Source organism: Scylla paramamosain, chromosome 20, assembly GCF_035594125.1.
Source record: "Scylla paramamosain isolate STU-SP2022 chromosome 20, ASM3559412v1, whole genome shotgun sequence".
Classification (NCBI taxonomy): Eukaryota; Metazoa; Arthropoda; class Malacostraca; order Decapoda; family Portunidae; genus Scylla; species Scylla paramamosain.
The window spans coordinates 17,198,995-17,218,994 of NC_087170.1; the positions used below are offsets into that span (position 1 = coordinate 17,198,995).

Below are 20,000 nucleotides of genomic sequence, written 5' to 3' on the forward strand. Positions count from 1 at the left end.
CTCCTTCTCTTTCTGTACACCCTCCTTCGCTTTCTGTACACCCTCCTTCTCCTTCTGTACACCCTCCTCCTCCTTCTGTACACCCTCCTATCTGTACACCATCATTTCCTCTCTTTTATCTATCCAGTTTTTCTAAGAGGGATTCTGACCAAGTCCAACAAAAATAGGGAAAAAAATGTCCCTCGAAGGTGTCAGTCCCCAACAAGTAACGCAAACCTACCTGGGACATTAATTAAAGGTAAGGCTTCTTTTCTTAACTGACCTTCGAAGGGAACAAATATAGCCTAATCTAATTCACACCAAGTCTAGGTTGGTTTATGGCTGTGTCTTAGGACCGTATTCTGAAACACTTCTGCCCGCACCTCTATTACTTCCCCCCCCTCCCCCCGCCCTTCATTACTTTCAAAATGTTCTAGTTGAAGTTGCACGGGTTTTTAAGTGTTTTTTTTTTTATGGTTCTAGTGACAGATCAACTAAATTTCGATATCACTAACAGGAGAAATACTTAAAAACAAGACTAATTACCTCTTAGACCTTTGAAAATAGTCATGGTGAGAGAGCAGTTCCTAAATGTGTGCCTTAACATTTCCACTGATAGTAAAGTGACCTGGTGGGGACCGAGTATAATATTGAGACACACTGACAGTAAAAAGACGGACCAAGTAATTCATATTTTAGTCCCTGTAGTTATTTTTGTTGGGTTAGTCAAATATTACAAGTCAATAACACAATGCTTACAGAATGCTTAGTAGGAGCAGGAGTGACACCAGCCTCAGGTCCCCACGAAGCCTCACAGGTCATCACAGTTACACTCCCGCGGCCAACACAAGCACAAGACAGTCACCACCGAGGCACCAACTCACCACTTCATCTGCGGGAGTGACTGAATCCTAAATTTTCAAGCACTTAAAAAAAATTCACTAAAGTTTATCAAAGAATGCTTCTTCGTAAATTGTCTGAAACAATATGATTTTTCTAACACTTGAAATAGAATTCACTGAAACTTCCGAACTAATCTTTCTGCAAAAACTAACTGTTCAAAATACTTTTTTTTTCAGGCATTTTGTTGACCCTTTTGAAATTGATGAACGCACGATTCCGAGGGTCACTGTCCTCCCCAGCCCGACACCGAACCTCCCCCATCTCAAGCCTAAGACAGAATGCCAGCAATTCATCTGTATCAAGTTCGCTCCGATCGCGTCGGGGCTTCGAATGTTGTTTCAGATACCTAATCGAAACCTGCTCGAGACATCCCGCCTGCGACCACCACCTTGCCCCCTGCAGCTCACAATTCCACGAGGTAAAATTATTAGCTACATACTTATGAAACTAGTTCTTAGATAGTTAATATTTCACACTACGATACATTTTCTTGTCCGATGTGTTTACGAGCAAACAATCGGGCTCTTGCTACCAATATCAAGCAATGGCATGGGCTTACCCTAAATTACGTAACGTACCTCAGTTATGTGAACGAGACATCGTAACGTCTTACGCGTCAGTTTCGCTCCCCTCCTGCCACGTATCGGTAACAAAAGGTGTTTACAAAGTGATTTACGCAGCGTGTGGACGGGAAGTGTGTTCGACGAATTATCAACAGGCTGCACCGTTTCTCACTAATTAGTATCAAGCTGCAGAAGTTTAATGTGAACTTCCCACCACGGCTGAGTGCGGTGAAGATACCGAGACGACGACCTTACTGTGCGGCGCGGAACACGCACCATTTCAATAAAATACATTGGCAACGATGCGCATGTACACATGACCCAAAACACATGCGTGGCTACACATAACCCAGAAAAGATCATTGGTGGGAATAATTTCAGACCACTTTACCATTCTAGAGTATAACTGACAGCCACCATTTCCCTTGACTGCCACCATCTTCCTTCTCACTCCTCACCGTAGCTGCAACAGCTGAACTCTGCCCCGAGCAAGGCGGGACGCATGAAAAGCGACATAGTTCAATTATGGACTCGCATTTCTGCGGCTTAAAACGCATTTTCAGGGGTTGTAAAACCAAGACTTTCCTTTACTCTCCTCTTTAATCTTTAATTTAGGATACAAACTCAAAACTCACATCGTCAAAATTCAGTTAATCGACAATTAGTGCACGTTCATATACAACATGAACCCCGTGAAGGAGATATAGGACTCATCGCGGGGGTGCTCGTAGATGTGCCCCTCCTGCAGCTCCAGGTGCATAATGTCTCCACGGTTCAGCTTCAGGAAGGCCGAGTTGGAGGCGTGCTGGTACCCGTCATTGCTGCCGTATGCCGTCACCTGGTACCTGCCGTTCCTCATCAGCGCCAGCCTGGAATAACCATTACAGTGAGCCATCCTTACGCTGCAGTCCGACTTTAGTATTTAACTTAAGTGCAAAAAAATGAGAATGAGCATTCGTACGGCAAATAAGATATCGAGCTGTGACCACGTAGTAGCGAGGATAAACACTCACGTGAAGTCCTCGTTAATTGCGGACACCGCGTGGTAGGTGAAGAAGTAACCGCCCGTGTATGGCGCCTCGAACCGTGAGGTGCGAGTGTTCCACGCCCCGCCAACGTTGGTCAGCACGGTCTGGCAGGATGGAAAGACAAAGGTTATTAAATACATTGTGAACGGTGAGCACAAAGACCAGGCGCAGTGTACGTCAAAGACCGGTAACATTAACACCGTTTGACAGGTAGTACGTAAAGAACATCAACTCACTTGAAACCGTAACCCTGGTCGTCTGGATGTCTGAACACCTTTCGTAACGGTGAACGCAACTTGCCCCCTGGGAGGTGAAGAAATATACCCATATTAACAAAACTATACCTAAGTAGCAGGTAGACAATATAGACCAGTCATGAATACAAGACTTGCTTCTAAATCAAATTGACAAATATACAACAACCAAGCGTACCTTTGCTCAGGACTAAATGCAACGACATCCTCAGCCTGTCTCTTGACGTGGTGGTGGTCCTCAACCAACTCATCATCGCCATCAGTGGTGGTGGGGGCATCGGTGGTAGTTGGAAGTGTAGTGAAGCAGTCCTCCCCGTAACATTCGCTTTCGTTGCAGTCATCCCCATAACAATCGTTTTCACCGTCGCCATCCTGTGGACGCGCCGTGCAGACAGCCAGCACCAGCGTCAACAAACAAGCCATCCACCTCATCTAAAACAATATTAACATAAGCTTACCACTTACGCTTACCACTTGCGGATCCTGTTGCCGAATCCACCGTTATTCTTCAATACAGTTTAACTCTCCGGAAACAAAGACCTTACCTATACACAACAAACTATCTTCCGTTAAGACGTATCAATTAAAATAGAATAAGAAAACCATCTCAAAACACAAAATCCTATCTTTACCAATAACTTAACCTTCCAGTAGCAATATAACTCTTACCGTTGCGTTCCCTGGATCACCGCTACGGACAGACTGCTTAGACATTCCATCCAAGGCCCCCATGCCACCTCTCCACGACTACAAATTAAGCTTCAGGTGTGGCTTCACAAATGCTTTATGACACCTGTTCGAGACAAAACGGGACTACTGTGTGTGTGTGTGTGTGTGTGTGTGTGTGTGTGTGTGTGTGTGTGTGTGTGTTTAAAGATAAATATGCTTGTTATTCGTCTTGTTCTTTCATTTTTTATTTACGGATTCTTGTAACCGAAGAAATATTTACGTCGAGAGAAAGAAAAAACAAAGGAGAAAATAGAAGTGGTGGTAATATGGATAACAGATGACAAGTGCCTGTAGTAGTCGTAGTAGTAGTAGTAGTAGTAGTAGTAGTAATAGTAGTAGTAGTAGTAACAACAAAAGCAGCATCAACAACAACAACAACAACAACAAACAAACAAATAAACATAAATATACCAAACAATAATAAGTCATACGTACCAGTCTCTCTCTCTCTCTCTCTCTCTCTCTCTCACGTGCATATGATCCCCTTGACAAGTCTCCTGCCACACTCTCCCTCTCCTCATCCACGCTTCATTTCTCTCCCCGTAATGTCGCGGCCGCAGCACTCACACCCACCTTCCCTTTGCCACCAACACACCTCAAGCATCACAGGTTCTGATACAAGACACCTAGTTCATCTGTCACTAGAATTATAAATGCATCGTTAAAAAACCCATGTAACTTTAACTAGAGCCTTTTGAAAGTAAGAGGTGCGTCTGAGCGTCACTATTATAAAAACATCCGTAGAAACCCGAGTAACTTCAATTAGAGTCTTTTAAATGTAATGAAGGTGTAGTTGAGTAGTTTAGCATCTTATCACTGCTTAAAATAATTGCTTTATTTCTACTATGGGAAGTATTCGTGTATATAAATTACTATTGTAGTTAAGTCTGCCCGTAGCTCAGTTCCACGTCTAGTAAACATATTTTTTTTTCGGAAAGTTTTGGGGTATATCAACTGGCATCTTTTGTAGTTAACTATCCCATTAACCCAGTATTAGTTATACTTATTTTTTTCTATTATAAGTACCATAAATTAAGTGTTTTCCATCTTTCCAATGACTTTCAAAAAAGACTCATCAAAACCCCTCCTGAACTAGTGAACAAAACACTTCACTGCTTCAGCACTTCAATACATTATTATATTTGTCGTTAAAGGAAAAAAATGTATTATTAGCGGACGATCATTAGCGTTTGAAATCCACTTTTTCCTTTTGTTTTCCACCTTGCAATGGCTGGAAATTGTTGCAAGCGAGGAACATCGACGCACCTTCTGAAAACTTAATTAACCAGGCAATTAGACACCTAATTATTATGTTTGTCGTTAGAAGGAAAAAAATATCAACAGATGATCATTAAAGCTTCAAATCCCCTTTTTCCCTTTCCATTTCCTCCCAAATGGAAACCTTTTTTACTTTCTCCTAACTCCTTTTATGCCAGGGCAATTAAGAGGCATTTATTCCAGTGTCCTTTTTGCAGTCCTTGGCCAGACTAATTAGCGAGTAAGAGATGTGGGATATACTTATTTTTACCGCAGATTAAACAGAACCTTACATTCAACCTCACATTAAAACCTTACAATGAGACTCGTTGAAGCAGGAAAGGTGTTGCAAAGGGACTCGTGGCTGAAATATGATAGGTTTAAAGCTCTAATTCACACACACACACACACACACACACACACCCACGTTGCATTGCTTTTATTTCTTTTTTTTTCGTGATTCAACATTTTTGCAGTTTTTTTTTTTAGTGTTACAAGATTTTTCTAGATATTTGTTCGTGTTTCAAGATATTTTCTGGATTTGTGTGTGTGTGTGTGTGTGTGTGTGTGTGTGTGTGTGTGTGTGTGTGTGTGTGTGTGTGTGTGTGTGTGTGTGTGTGTGTGTGTGTGTGTGTGTGTGTGTGTGTGTCAAGAGAATTTTTATAATTTTTTCGTGCCTCAAGAAATTTGTCTAGGTTTTCTTCGTGTTCCCCCTTCCTCTCTCTCTCTCTCTCTCTCTCTCTCTCTCTCTCTCTCTCTCTCTCTGAGCAATAACCCACACATAATTGGCGCCACAAGTCGCGGAGGTCGAGTGTTTACTGAGGGAGTCAAAGCAATCTATCCCCGGGTCCTCCTCTCCCTCCCGGGCCAGGGGTACAAAGGGCACGGCGGTGAGAGGCCTTGCTCACACACCACAACAACACCGCTAACACCAGTCTAATCCCTCTTGGTACACGACGCTCATCACTCTCGCCCTAATCTTAAAAACACAAGGAAAGCTGCAAGAAGCCATTAGACTACACATGGCAGTCCCTGTAGAAAATATGCTTACCTATTTCCACTTATCATCCTCACCCATAAATTGATCTCTTTGTTTTACAGCTCCCTAATGACTCGGCACTACTTAGGCTATTCCAATCATCTACCAGTCAGTCTGAGGACCACTGACGGAGACGAGCGCTTTTAAATACGGTAAAAGCTGTGAAAACGTTATTGTATTATCATGTCGCGAAGCCAAACAAGGGACAAAAGGTACACTGATGTTTGAAATCCCCTTTAATCTCCTGTAAATCCCTCTGCCACACTACAAGCCACAAGCAAGATGATTAAAGGGTGACGTGACTTTATATAAGGTGAAAAAAAAAAAAACATTTTCCCGCAGCAGGAATATGGTAAACAGCAATCTGAGGTCGACCGAGGCACCGTGGAAATTGAAAGGTGCGTCTTGAGGAAAGTTGCTAATTAGGAGAGAGGGAGAGAGAGGGAGAGAGAGAGAGAGAGAGAGAGAGAAAGGATGGCTTCGTGCTGTGTTATCCAATTATCTTCGATGACACTTGAGGCCCGCGCCCGGTGTATAGACAGGCAGTGTGAGGAACTTGTCCTACACACACACACACACACACACATATTCACTAGTGCTGTTCCCTCCTCTTCCTCCATCTCCTCATTGTCGTCATCATCGTCCTTCCCCTCATTCGTCTCCTTATTCTTCTACTTATATATCTTCCTCTTCTTTCTCCACTTCCTTTTTTCGCTCACATCCTGTCCTTCCTTATCTCATCCTCCTCTCCCTCCTCCTTACTTTTTCCTTTCTTTCTCACACCCCTCTTAATTCTCCTCTTCCTCCTCTCCTTCATTCTCCTTGTCCTCTACTTCCTTTTCTTATTTCTCTTCCTCTTCTCTCTCATCGCCCTCCTTTTCTTTCTACTCCTTTTCCTCTTGTTCCTCCTTGCAGTGCACCAGCAGACCGTGTTGTCACTGCAGCAGCATAAACGGACAGACCTCCCCGTGAATATCGCAGTGTTATGAATAGAACGGTCGTATTTGAAGCAACCGGCACAATGGAACGCAAAGGATGACCAAACTGCGCACACCTGTTGGCCTTTAGGTGGCTGTCTTGTCATATACTGCACTAGAACACAATATAGGTAGAACGTGAGGGAATCTGCTAAATACTCGTAACATTGGGTCCACACGTAGCTTTTGTCGATAATATACCGACTGTTTCTTGTATCATGGCCATCCGTAACTTTCAATCTTTTAATAGTGACTAAAATATAACGTAGGATGCTGTAAAGAAAAAAAAATTCCTACACGAGGCGGTTCCTTTCGTAAAACATCCTGAATTTCTCTAACATTTAAAAGCCCCGTATTGACTCGGCTCAGCCCTGACAAGCTCATTACTGAATCTTTCCATTTATCACTTACCTTAAGAATTCCCAGTTTCTTACTATTTTTTTTTTCTTCTAACTTCATTCTTCAACCAAGTATCTGATTTGCAATAAGAGAAATTGGATAAATTCATGCTTCAACCCACTACCTTATGTGCAGTAAGAGACACTGGGTAATCGAAGGTAACCAAACAAGACCTGTAAACTTTTAATAAGTTCTGAAGTTTTAATAAGTTCCAATCAATGTTACAATGATAAACTTTAAATAGACAATTGGAGGTTAAAACTTGAGTAGGTACCCTCGTCACAAACTACTCAAAACTAGTCAAGTTCAACAGGTCTGATGCTGCCTTGGTTTCGTTGCTCCTTTGTGCTTGCTAATGTCACGCCAATAAAGCCACAGTAAAGCTTAATTCCTGCATTTTCTTTTTAATTCACTAGTCAAGACATTACATATGGTCAGGAAAAACACACAAAAGACGTCTTACATTAACCCAATGTAAATATTATAAAAAAAAACATTACAAACTAAATACTTGTACGCCTAAAACTTCGCTGCACTCCAAAGACACGCATGCCAATAAAAACTTAAAGCAGAAACACAATCACACAATCAAACATACATTAAACTTCTCACTGCAGCAAAAACCCACATTTCAATACAAAGTCAACACAAAACACACATCACACAAACCCAAACACAAATATTTGCTATGCCTCGTCTTGCCAAACACGCACAAGCCTCGTCTCATCAAAAACAAAAAAAATTATGCCTCATCTCACTCCACTACAAACAGACATGCCAAATCAAACAATATCACACAATAAAACCACAAAACGCCATTAAAACACCATTAAACGCCCCATTAAAGGAGTCAGGATGCACCCTTCACCCTTGCTCGCATTACGGTGCACGCAAGGTGTCCCCGAAGTGAAGGAAGTGCCGGTCATCCTCTCTGATTTCACTGAGGATTAAAGAGGTGTCGAAAGTAACATTAGGAGGCTCGAGAATGCTGCAGTGGTAGATATGTGGGAGGCTGTAGTACACTGTCGAGGTATTGTCCATAGTAGAAGTTGTTGTTGTTGTTGTTGTTGTTGTTGTTGTTGTTGTAGTGGTGGTGGTAGTAGTAGTAGTGGCAGCGTCATTAGCAGCTTTAGTATTGGTGGTAGTGGTTGTATCAGCGGTGGTGGTACTTGAGGTGGTGGCAGTGGAGGTAGGATTCACGAGATTAGTGGTAGTGGTAGTGGTGGTGGTAGTAGTATCATTAGATGCAGTTGGAGTGTTGGTAGTGGTGGTGGTTGTAGCTGAGGTAGGTTTGGCAGAAATGGTACTAGTAGGAGTTGTAGTAGTGATAGTAATAGGGATATCAGTAGTAGAGGTAGCAGTAGTAGATGCAGCAGTAGAGGTGACTGGAATGGTGGACGGGGACGCGACAGGGATGAACGTGGCCGGGATGGATGTGGCCGGAGTAGCAGCAGTAGAAGCCACAACAGTAGACGTGGTATAGGAAACAGTAGTAGAGGTGGTACAAGTCACAGCAGAGACTGGAGCAGCAGTTGAGGTGGAGGTAGCAGCAGCTTGGGTATTAGTAGCAGTAGTGGTATGAACAGTAGCAGTACTAGTATGAATAGTGTACGTGAAGGAGATATAACTAGAGTGGCTAGGAATAGGTAGTGCAGAATCCGCAGTAGCAGCAGCAGCAGAAGTAGTAGTAGTAGTAGTAGTAGTAGTAGTAGTAGCAGGGCACACATCAGCAGCGGCACTAACGGTAATACTGACGGTAACACTAATATGGTCATACCACGCGCCGGTCGTCACGCAGTAGTCGTCACCCTCATCACCCTCGTCATACTCCGCCACGCTGTAGTCCCCCTCCTCGCTGGACCAATTGCTCGACCAGTCACAGGAACTACAGGAGCCGGTGTCGCTACATGCAGACCCACATTCAGGGTCATACTCGAGGTCGTTCTCAGACTCGTATTCGTAGTCCAAATTATAATCGGAGTCGTAAATCTCACTACCCTCATCATCGGTAGTTTCAGCGTCTTCCAGGACAGGGTGGAGGAAACAAGCACGACAGAGGCCCCGGTTAGGCAGGTCGCCGACTATCACGAGTCCCTGGGCGCAGCAGAGACGCACCACCACAAACACCACCACCACCAACACGAACCTCATCTTGGGAGAGGGAGGAAAAAGACGAAGTGAGGTTAAGGTGGTGTGCAATTACTTGAATGGACACGGTAGATGGTAACTCTTGGGGTCAATAAAAAAAAATGGCGGATCAATAAAAAAAGGACGGGAATTGTGGGAGTAAAAAAAAATAAATATATGTAGAGTAAGACAAAAGTTAAAAATAGCAATGTGTTATAAAACCTCCTAAACACACCAAAACACCCCGTGGCAGCTCCTAATACACACTGTGGGAAGGAGAAAGCGTACACACACACACAGACACACACACACAGGTAATAAGTAAAGTACCGCGCGACTCATTTATATTCATTACGTCACCAGCACTTCATTAGGCGAGTAAATCACAGCGCCAGTAGCCATCAACTGCACGGGAAGGAAGAAAAAACGACGAGACCACTTTGATATACAGTTAATTACGACCAATACTTCACTTCATTGGCTCAAAATACACCTTTAATTAATTACGAGAGAGAGAGAGAGGGGGGGGATACTAACACTCCACTAGCTCGTTATACCACTCCTTCCTCTCCTCTCACTTCTTTGACTCTTAATGACGGCCTGCCATCTATCCCTTCAACTGAACAACCCTTCTTTTCTCTGACCAAAAGTAACAGGAGCACCAAGACCTTTGAAGCTCCCCGATCACGTCTTCAGCTCTTCATCGTGTTCCGAGAAGTACATAATTACCTTACCAAACCAATTTACTTTAGAGACGGGGCCTATTCATATCTCAGGAAGTGGTGATGCCCTTTCATGTTCTGTTCTACTTAAAGCTGTGAAGTTAATTAACTGAACTCTTCCATAACAAACCTAGATATCGCATGAAGACAATGATGTTAACTAAGTACAGTACTATCACTTTGAAATTACATACTAAACATAAAACAACATTACATATAGCGTATACAGAAATCACAAGTCAAAACTAATATAGCACCACCTAACGCCACTCCAACCCAAGCCAACACAGGTAAGCTTAAGTTCTCTGCCTGCCCACCTCATTACTTTCCACAGCAGCGAGGCGAAATACTCATCTTACAGAAAACCCGCAAGTCACACCAAATGTAACGCAAACTAACTCAACTTTAACGTACTATGATCTATATTAGGAGGTAATCTTTAGTTAACTTCATATGCCCTAGTCATTCCTTCGGCTCACAACATCTGCCCATAATACTTGCCTTTTGAGAAACGCTAGTCAAATCTGATGCAATCCAATTTAATATAACTAACCTAACCTAACCTATCTAATCTAACATAAGCTAACACAAGCAAGCCTAAGGTCACTGCCTACTCACCTTACCTTTCTCTCCATCCATAACAACTGCCCATAGCACCACAACAATCATAAAATGCATTGTTACCTTAAGCAATTCAAAGGCACCCTAACAAGACTAACAACACGAACATATGTATTCTAGCGAAACAGCGCCTACCCATCTTGTCACATGTCCACAGCACCCACCCATAATACCACAGCAAACTTGATAAAATGCAATATACTCTAATGTAACTTCAATATACTACAACTTCAACCACCACAGGTCACCGCCTACCCACCTTGCCACCGTCCGTCCGCAGCACTGCCCCGGCACCACGATGTTGTCCTAATCAGCTGTTCCGGCCAGAGTGAGGCACACGCTCTCGCCTCCTTAGCCCACCTTGCCTCAAACGACTCATAGTTAGGGAGGGGGGAGGGAAAGAGGCTACAGTCGTTAAAGGTGTTGAGTGATAGGCAGACTCAGTAATCAGGTTGTTGGTGCTGAGTCAATACGGAGCTTTAAAATATCAGAGGGATTTTTATGAATGGGGATGATTGGAGCGAACAGGTAAGCTTGTTTCGTACAGGGACTGCCGCGTGTTGGTCTGATGGCTTCTTGTAGCTTCCCTTATGTTCTTATGTAACTAAGGAAAGAGATGTGCTCGTTTCATAGGGAATGCCACGTGTAGGTCTCAGGGCATTTTACAGCTCCCTTGTTATCTGTACTTTCTCAAAATGAACAATTACTTCCCAGCTACTCCTCGTGTGTCAGTAGCGGTGGCGCAATCTGTGTTTCGCCAGCGGCATTACGGACAATGGTACTGTTAATCACCCGCTCACAGTCGTCCTCTGGTTACCAAAGGAAGAGTTCCCTGTGGCCTTAGAAACCAACACTGATATAAGAAGTTCTCTATGGTCTTTCTTCCTGATGTGATTTACTACCCCTCGTTATGGCACCACGAGCTGAATGTACCTTGAGCCTTGCCTGGGCTTGCTTCAAACTGCTTCCCTCACCTGTCCCTCACCTGTACACCAAGAGACAGGGGAAAAAAACAGAGAAAACACACAAAAGACACGAGAGAGAGAGAGAGAGAGAGAGAGAGAGAGAGAGAGAGAGAGAGAGAGAGAGAGAGAGAGAGAGAGAGAGAGAGTAAATTTCCTTCTCCCAATAGCACCTTTTGGACCGTGGCAACTCAGGGCGAAGCAACACAAAAGTCGAGAACATTCCGCGCTACGTTATGAGAAAGTTGTCTTGTTAGCAACGAGGAGAGAGAGAGAGAGAGAGAGAGAGAGAGAGAGAGAGAGAGAGAGAGAGAGTGGAAAGAAAGGAAAAGAATGAGGAGAAAAGAGTAAAAACTATAGAGATGAAGACGGAAAGGGAAAGAATGAGATGAGAATGAGAAGAAATGAAGGTGAAAATAACAAAGAGAGAGAGAGAGAGAGAGAGAGAGAGAGAGAGAGAGAGAGTAAAGCAACACTCACCCACCACCACGACGGTTCCTGTTGTAACACACGGACACACACACACACGCTGACTGCAATTCTTACCCCTGGAAAAAAAAAAAAAAAAAAGAGAAAATATATTGAAGAAAGTGAAATAAAATCTAGGAAGACAAAGGAGCATGAGTGAAAGACAGGAACACACACACACACACACACACACACACACACACACTCCTTCCATTCTTCAATCACCTTTTCGTCCTCTTTCCCTCTTTATCTCCATTCTCTCTCCTTCCCTTCCTCTTTCCTCCCCTCCCTCACCTTACCTACTTCAATAACCATCACTGCTTCGAACGCACCTCTCTCCTCGCGCACACACGCACACACACACACCCACACACACAGAAACAAGACTAATGGAAACAGACATGCAAGCGCGAGCATGTACACACATACACACACACATACACACACACATCAAAGTAATATTCTCTGCACTGATGTGTGATTAGTGTCTCCGTGTGTGTGTGTGTGTGTGTGTGTGTGTGTGTGTGTGTAGCTAGTAATTTACAGCCAGAAAGTACATACATATAAAAACTTTGTTAATATTAATCATACACATATACATACATACATACATATATGTACATACCTTTATTAAACCCTCCCTAATAGATTATACACAAACACACACACACACACACACACACACACGCCATCTCTCTCTCTCTCTCTCTCTCTCTCTCTCTCTCTCTCTCTCTCTCTCTCTCTCGTCGACAGATTAAATCCCCAGCATTTCTTTCTCATTCTATTCTTCCTTCCTTCGTTTCCTTTATCACTTCTCACTACCTTCCTTATTATTTACATTTTTTCTTCCTTCCTTCCTTCCTTCCTTCCTTCCCTCTTTAATATTCCCTTAAACTCCTTTTTTTCACCTATATCTTCCTTCTTCTTTCATTTTTTTTATACTTTTCCTTAGATTTTCCCCTCCTTTCTGTTTTCTGAGTCATAAAGGTGGCAGCACACACACACACACACACACACACACACACACACACACAGACGGAAGTATTCTTTGCCTTAATAACTGCCCGCTTCTATTTATGGGAGTAGTTACCACCTCTAACGATCCCTAACTACCCTACCATTCCTCTCTCTCTCTCTCTCTCTCTCTCTCTCTCTCTCTCTCTCTCTGTTCGTTCCTGTTCTTTTGTTTCTTGATGTTTCTTTTTTTTCTCTGTTTCTTATTTTCTTATTATATTATTCTCAGTTTTTTTTCTATTTCTGCTTTTCTATTCTTTTTTTTTCTCTCTGCATTTTTTTTTTCGTTTGTTTTGTATGTTTACTGTTTTTCTATGTTTAATTTTCTCTTCATTTCCTGTTATCTTCTTTTTTCTTTGTTTTCTGCTCTTCACTCGTTGTTATTCTATTTTATTTCATTCTCTTCTGCGGATATTATTTTGTTCTTTCTTCTTCTCTTCTTCATTTTTTTTTCCTCATTCGCTTTTTTTTCATTTCTTCTTCACCTTTTACGTCCAGTTACTTTGTATTCATTATTCATTTCTTTTCTATTCATCTCTCTCTCTCTCTCTCTCTCTCTCTCTCTCTCTCTCTCTCTCTCTCTCTCTCTCTCTCTCTCTCTCTCTCTCTCTCTCTCTACCATAATTTAGCTCAGACTTTTGCATCACCTCTCCCCACTCATCTCTCTCTCTCTCTCTCTCTCTCTCTCTCTCTCTCTCTCTCTCTCTCTCTCTCTCTCTCTCTCTCTCTCTCTCTCTCTCTCTCTCTCTCTCTCTGTCTCCCTTTAATAGTTAAGAGCGAAATTGTTTAAAAATTGCCTCTATTTCATCGATGGAAAAAAATTACAGGTATTTTTTCACACCTGTTGCTTATTATGAGTTTACCTTTGTGTGTGTGTGTGTGTGTGTGTGTGTGTGTGTGTGTGTGTGTGTGTGTGTGTGTGTGTGTGTGTGTGTGTGTGTGTGTGTTTGTCTTATGGTTATGGAAAAGGCAGAATATGTATAGGAAAGGAAAGAAAGAGAGAGAAAGGAAGGAAAGAAGGAAGGAAGGAAGGAAGGAAGGAAGGGAGAGAGGGAGGGAGGAAGGGAAGGAAGTACAAAGAATGCGAGGAAAAGTTTGGAGAATGAAAGAAAGTTAGGAGGTAAAAAGGAAGCCGAGAGAGAGAGAGAGAGAGAGAGAGAGAGAGAGAGAGAGAGAGAGAGAGAGAGAGAGAGAGAGAGAGAGAGAGAGAGAGTGTGCAAATGACACGAATACTTACACAGAACCTAAACAAACAAATTATCTTTTAATGCCCTCACCCTTCCCCCTCTATTCCCCTCCTTCTCTCCCATTTCCCCTCCTCACCTCCCCTCTCCTCCCTCCATTACCTTCCCTTTCATTTCATTATCTTCCCTTAACCTTCCCTACCGTTTTTCTCTCCCCTGATATTTTTCCTCTTGTCTTCCCTCTCCCTCCCCTCTGCCTCCTCTCTCCCTCCCTCACCCTCCCCTCTTCCTCTGCCTCCTCCTCTCACGTAGCTCATCAGAGTTGGTTCTGTCAACAATATTTTTTGATTAAGGAAAGGTTGGTCATTATGCAAAGGGAGGAGGAGGAGGAGGAGGAGGAGGAGGAGGAAAGGAAGTGGATGAGTGAATAGGAATAGACTGTCAGACACTTACTACTGAATTGGTGAATAAGTGGATAAGTGGATGGAGAGATGGATAATTGGGTGGATGAGAGTGAGTGGGTGGACGTGTCAGTGGGTTGGTGGATGGATATGTGGCTGGATGATTGGCTGGATGGCTGACTCAGTGGGTGTGGAGTAGCGAGTGGGTGTGGGTTGGTGGGTGGATAGATAGGTGGATGGATGGGTGGGGTTTTGGTATCTGAGTGGATGTGGGTGAGTGGATGGGTGAATGGGTGGCTGTCGAAAGAATATTTAGTATTTTTCTAATATTTCCTTTTCATTTCCTCCTCCTGCTCCTCTTCTTTTCTTCCACCTCCTCTTTACGACTCTCCACTTCCTCTTCTTTGTCTTCTTCGTTTTCTTTCCCGTCCTTCTTTTCTTCCTCTTCCTTATCATATTTTTCCTCATTTTCGTCCTTGTCCTTTTTCGTCTTTTAGTCCTCTCCTCCTCCTCCTCCTCCTCCTTCTCCTCCTCCTCCTCCTCCTCACAATGGGTGTTTATGGTGTGGGGAACAAAAGCCTTTATCGCAAAGTTGACAAATTCTAGGCAGAAATTTTTCCTCCTCTTCCTCTTCCTCTTCCTCTTCTTCCTCCTCCTCCTCCTCCTCCTCTTCCTCCTTCTCCTCCTATCTTACTTATGTTTTTGTTATTTTATTTTCTCTCTTTTTCGTATTTTCCGTCTTTTTCGCCCTCTTTCTCTTGTTTTTTTTGTTTGTTTATTGTCTTTTTACAATTTTGTTTGTTATTCTTTTGTTATTTGGTCATTTCTCTTATTTTTTTTCTTCTTATTCCTCCTCCACCTCTTCTTCTTTATTCTCCTTTTTTTTCCTTCTTTTCTCCTTTATTGTATTTCCCATCTCCTCCTCCTTCCTTTACTGCCTTTCTTTACTCCCTTCCTTATTTACATCTTCGACCCTTCTTTTTTTTTTCTTTCTCCTTTTTCTCCTTCCGTCGCCGCCCCTCCTCTCACCCTTCCCTCCCACTTCCTCTCCCCACTTCCATCCTTTCTCCCCCATTCACTTACGCACCTCATCTCCGCCTGGCAGGAAGAAAAGAGTATCCCACAAAAGTCCAATTTTAGGACACACACACACACACACACACACACACACACACACACACACACACACACACACAGTAGTACTAGTAGGAGGAGGAGGAGGAGATAGGTTAAGTGGAGTAGGTGGAGCACTAGGGAGAGGAGGAGGAAGAGGAAGAGGAGTTAATCGAGAAGGAGAAGTTAGTCGAGGGGAGGACGAGGTGCAGTAGTAGTAGTAGTAGTAGTAGTAGTAGTAGTAGTAGTAGTAGTAATTCACTGACAAAAACTAAAAAAAAAAAAGTAAATGAATAAAAATATCAAAGAAACAAAAAATATCTTGAATTGTATATAAACACACACATACAAACACACACGCACACACACACACACACACCTGCTCCCACGTTCCGAGTTGTCAAGGTGGGACAGGTGAGCTTAGTGGCCTAATAAGGGGTAGTTGGGGCAGGTAAAATGGTGGAGGAGCAGGTGTGTGTGTGTGTGTGTGTGTGTGTGTGTGTGTGTGTGTGTGTGTGTGTGTGTGTGTGTGTGTGTGTGTGTGTGTGTCATGACTCACCACAACTCACAACACACAAGAAATAAATCAACATGGTAAAAATTCAACACAACACATGCAAAAAAAGCAACAACTATGGGAAAAAAAAAAAAAAAAAAACACAAGATAAGAACAAAAACAAACACAAAACAATAAACACGACACAACAACAACAATAAAACAATAAAACAAAAGTCAATAAAGAGATCAAGCTGAGTGAGTGTGTGTATGTGTGTGTGTGTGTGTGTGTGTGTGTGTGTGTGTGTGTGTGTCAATACTACCCTGGGTGAGTGAATCCTAAGCCAGGGCAGGTGTGGCTCAAACAAACAAACAAACAAACAAACATGCATACATTCATACATACATACACACACCTGTCTATCACACCTGCCTCTATCTTCCTCCTCCTCCTCCTCCTCCTCCTCCTTCTCCTCCTTCTCCTCTTCCTCCTCCTCCTTCTCCTCCTCCTCCTTTTTGTCCCATCCTCATATTTCAGTCTCTCCCTACTATCCTCTTCTCTCCTCCTCCTCCTCCTCCTCCACCTCCTCCTCCTCCTCCTCTTCCTCCTCCTCCTCCTCCTCCTCCTATTGTTACCTGAGAAGGAGGGACAGATGGAGGGATGAAGAGACTAAGGGAGAAAGGGAAGGAGTGAAGGTAAGGAGGGGAAGAAAGAGGGAAGGAGAGAAAAGGAAGAAATGAGGAAGAAAGAGGGAAGAGAGAGGGAGAAGGGGATCGAGGGAAGAGGAGGGGATTAAAGGAAAGGAGGTGAGGAATTGTGAGGGGAGAATAAAGAAGGGGAGGGGAAGAGAGGAGAAAAAAGGAAGAGAGGAAAGAGAGAGGGAAAGGAGGAAGGGGAGGGAAGAGATGGAAGAGAGATAGAGTGAAACAAAGGGAAGGAAGGCAGAGGGGAAAGAGGAAAGTGGGAGGGATGGTTAGGGGAGGGGAGAGGGGAAGGGGGAAAGAGAGGGGAGGGGAAGCAGTACAAGGGGTTCAGCTGCTGGCCCCGTGTCACTTTATCAATATATTTGTTTTGGCCACGGAGAGACAAGCAATATGTTCCGTTTCCTCTTCCCCTTCTTTTTTTCATTATTCATTTATTTCCTTATTGATGTACAACACTTTCCTCTGCCGTGTATAGATATTCCCATCTGTATATTTCATTGTGTTATCTTTTGTCCTGTGGCGTTTTGTTTATTTATCTATGTATTGTTCCTCTATTTCATTCCGTTTATCTGTTTTTGTATTATTTTTTTTATTTGTGGCTTTTAAGTATCCTTGTTATTCTATTTTATTCTTTAAGTTTTGTTCAGTTTTGTTGTTCTCTTCATTTACGTGTCTACTTATTTTTATTTATTTTTTTTTTTGTCTATTTCATTTCGTTCATTTATTTATTTTTTTTTTTTTTTCATATTTCTGTTCATTTATTCCATTGGGCTACGTTTCGCTGTAGTATATTTTTCATTTATCTATTTACGTGCGTCCGTTTTGCTTATCTATTTCATTTCGTTCATTCCTTTTATTCCCATTTTTACAGCTGTATTGTAATTAACTTCTTTTTCTGTCCGTCTGTCTATCTGTCTGTCTGTCTGTCTGTCTGTTCATGTGTTTATCTATTTTTTTCTGCCTGTATGTATGTCTGAGTGTCTATGTATGTATGTGTGTATGTATGTACGTATGTGTGTGTGTGTATGTATTATGTATTAAAATCATGTATGTTATTCTCCTCTCCTTCTATGTATATGAAGTTTTGTGCTCTCTCTCTCTCTCTCTCTCTCTCTCTCTCTCTCTCTCTCTCTCTCTCTCTCTCTCTCTCTCTCTCTCCTTTAATCTTCCGTCATAAAATACAAGAAGTTAAGGGGAAAAATCTTAAGGCCGGAAAATTAAGGCCTATTTTTGTCACTTGCGGCAGAAAAAAATGACGGAGGGAAAGAAATAGAAGGAAAATAAAAGGGGAAGGAAAGTTGAAAATATACAAAAAGCCAAAAAAGAAAAAAAACAGAGACAGGGGAAATGAAAGGGAAGAAAATAAAATGAAGAAAAGGAAATAAAAGAAAGAAAAGAAAGAAAAGAAAGAAAAAAACAAGAGAAAGGAAGAAAAAAGAAGGAAAAAGAAAGAAAGAAAGAAAGAAAGAAACAAGAGAAATGAAAAGAGAGAAAGAACTACGCAAATTTTTCATTCCTAAATCACACTCTTGCACACACACACACACACACACACACACACACACACACACACACACACACACACACACACACACACACACACACACACACACCAAAATGGACATCAAATTAGCTTTCATTGTGTGTGCTAGTGCAATTTTCTTTTTACTTTTATTTTCCTCTTTTTTTTCTCCTTCACTCCTTTTTCTCGGATTTGTCCTCTTTTTCCACCACCTCCTCCTCCTCCTCCTCCTCCTCCTCCTCCTGTTCATCTTTCTCCGTGTCCTCCTTGTTTCCACCCTTGTCATCCTCCTCCTCCTCCTCTTGTTCATTGCCCTCCTCCTCCTCCTCCTCCTCCTTCTCCTCCTCCTCGTCTACCTCCTTCACCTCCTCCTTTTCCTCCTCCTCTTCCTCTTCTTTCTCCTCTTCCTCCTGTTTCTCCTCCAAATCCACCTTCACGATCATCCTTTCCTATTCCTTGACTAATAAACTATCTATCTATCATCTATCTATCTATCTATCTATCTATCTATCTATCTATCTGCCTGTCTGACTAACTAACCAACCAACCAATGAAATGTTTATCAATCTATCTAACTTAACATTTTACTTTATTTAAGCTTCATTTCCATGCTTTAATACAGGGACTGCCACGTGTAGGCCAGGTGGCTTCTTGCAGCTTCCCTTGTGTTCTTAAGTTGTAAACTAACAGAGGTCTTACTCGCTAGAAGGCAAAGGTTAGCGGTATTAATCAATAGTGGTGGTATTCAAAGTGATTCCTACACAGAACCGCTGGGTTGTGATACATTAGTTGAACCTGAGTGTGTGTGTGTGTGTGTGTGTGTGTGTGTGTTTGTGTGTGTGTGTCTGTGTTATGTGGAGAGTCAGCCAGGTAGGTTTGAGTGGCTGCTGGTTTGGCTACGTATCTATTCCTGTCTGGCTGTGTGTTTGGGTGTCTGTGTGTTTCTCTGGGTTGGGTGTATCGAATAGTGAAGTAATTGTTTGTGTTGTCGTGTGTTTGAGTTCGTGTTTGTGTTGTATTTATTTTGTGTTCGTTTCTCTGGTGGGTTCAGTGTATAAGGTAGAATGTTTGTTTGTTTTGTGTGTTTGTTTTTTGTTTGTGTTTGTCTAGTTAGCTGTCTTGCTCTCTCTTTCTCTCTCTCTCTCTCTCTCTCTCTCTCTCTCTCTCTCTCTCTCTCTCTCTCTCTCTCTCTCTCTCTCTCTCTCTCTCTCTCTCTCTCTGTTAATTTGATTCTGGCTGTCTGTCTGTCTGTCTCTCTGTCTGTCTGTCTGCCTGTCTGTCTGTCTGTCTGTCTGTCTGACTGTCTGTCTATCTCTATGTGTGTTTATGTATGTCAGTTCTCTCTCTCTCTCTCTCTCTCTCTCTCTCTCTCTCTCTCTCTCTCTCTCTCTCTCTCTCTCTCTCTCTCTCTCTCTCTCTCTCTCTCTCTCTCTCTCTCTCTCTCTCTCTCTCTCTCTCTCTCTCTCTCTCTCTCTCTCTCTCTCTCTCTCTCTCTCTCTCTCTCTCTCTCTCTCTCTCTCTCTCTCTCTCTCTCTCT

At 42.6% G+C, this 20,000-nt stretch overlaps 1 protein-coding gene and 2 long non-coding RNA genes across 3 annotated transcripts in view; all 3 read right to left on the reverse strand.

Moving 5' to 3' along the window:
* Positions 1 to 2,026: 2,026 nt before the first annotated feature.
* On the reverse strand, positions 2,027 to 3,539 carry LOC135110775 (cerebellin-2-like). The gene is made up of 5 exons (XM_064023379.1): positions 3,397 to 3,539; positions 2,906 to 3,159; positions 2,710 to 2,776; positions 2,459 to 2,577; positions 2,027 to 2,314 (listed from the first exon to the last, which is right to left on the reverse strand). The coding sequence occupies exons 1-5, from the start codon at positions 3,457 to 3,459 to the stop codon at positions 2,107 to 2,109; spliced, it is 711 nt and encodes a 236-aa protein (XP_063879449.1). The 5' UTR covers positions 3,460 to 3,539; the 3' UTR covers positions 2,027 to 2,106.
* Positions 3,540 to 7,516: 3,977 nt separating this feature from the next.
* On the reverse strand, positions 7,517 to 11,424 carry LOC135110500 (uncharacterized). Its single transcript, XR_010273299.1, has 2 exons — positions 10,858 to 11,424; positions 7,517 to 9,279 (listed from the first exon to the last, which is right to left on the reverse strand). It is a non-coding gene; the product is annotated as an uncharacterized LOC135110500 (long non-coding RNA).
* Positions 11,425 to 12,035: 611 nt separating this feature from the next.
* LOC135110776 (uncharacterized) overlaps positions 12,036 to 20,000 on the reverse strand; it is a 58,327-nt gene continuing 50,362 nt past the window's right edge. Inside the window, exon 3 of the long non-coding RNA XR_010273419.1 lies at positions 12,036 to 12,108. This is a non-coding gene — a long non-coding RNA (uncharacterized LOC135110776). The remainder of the gene's footprint in view (positions 12,109 to 20,000) is intronic.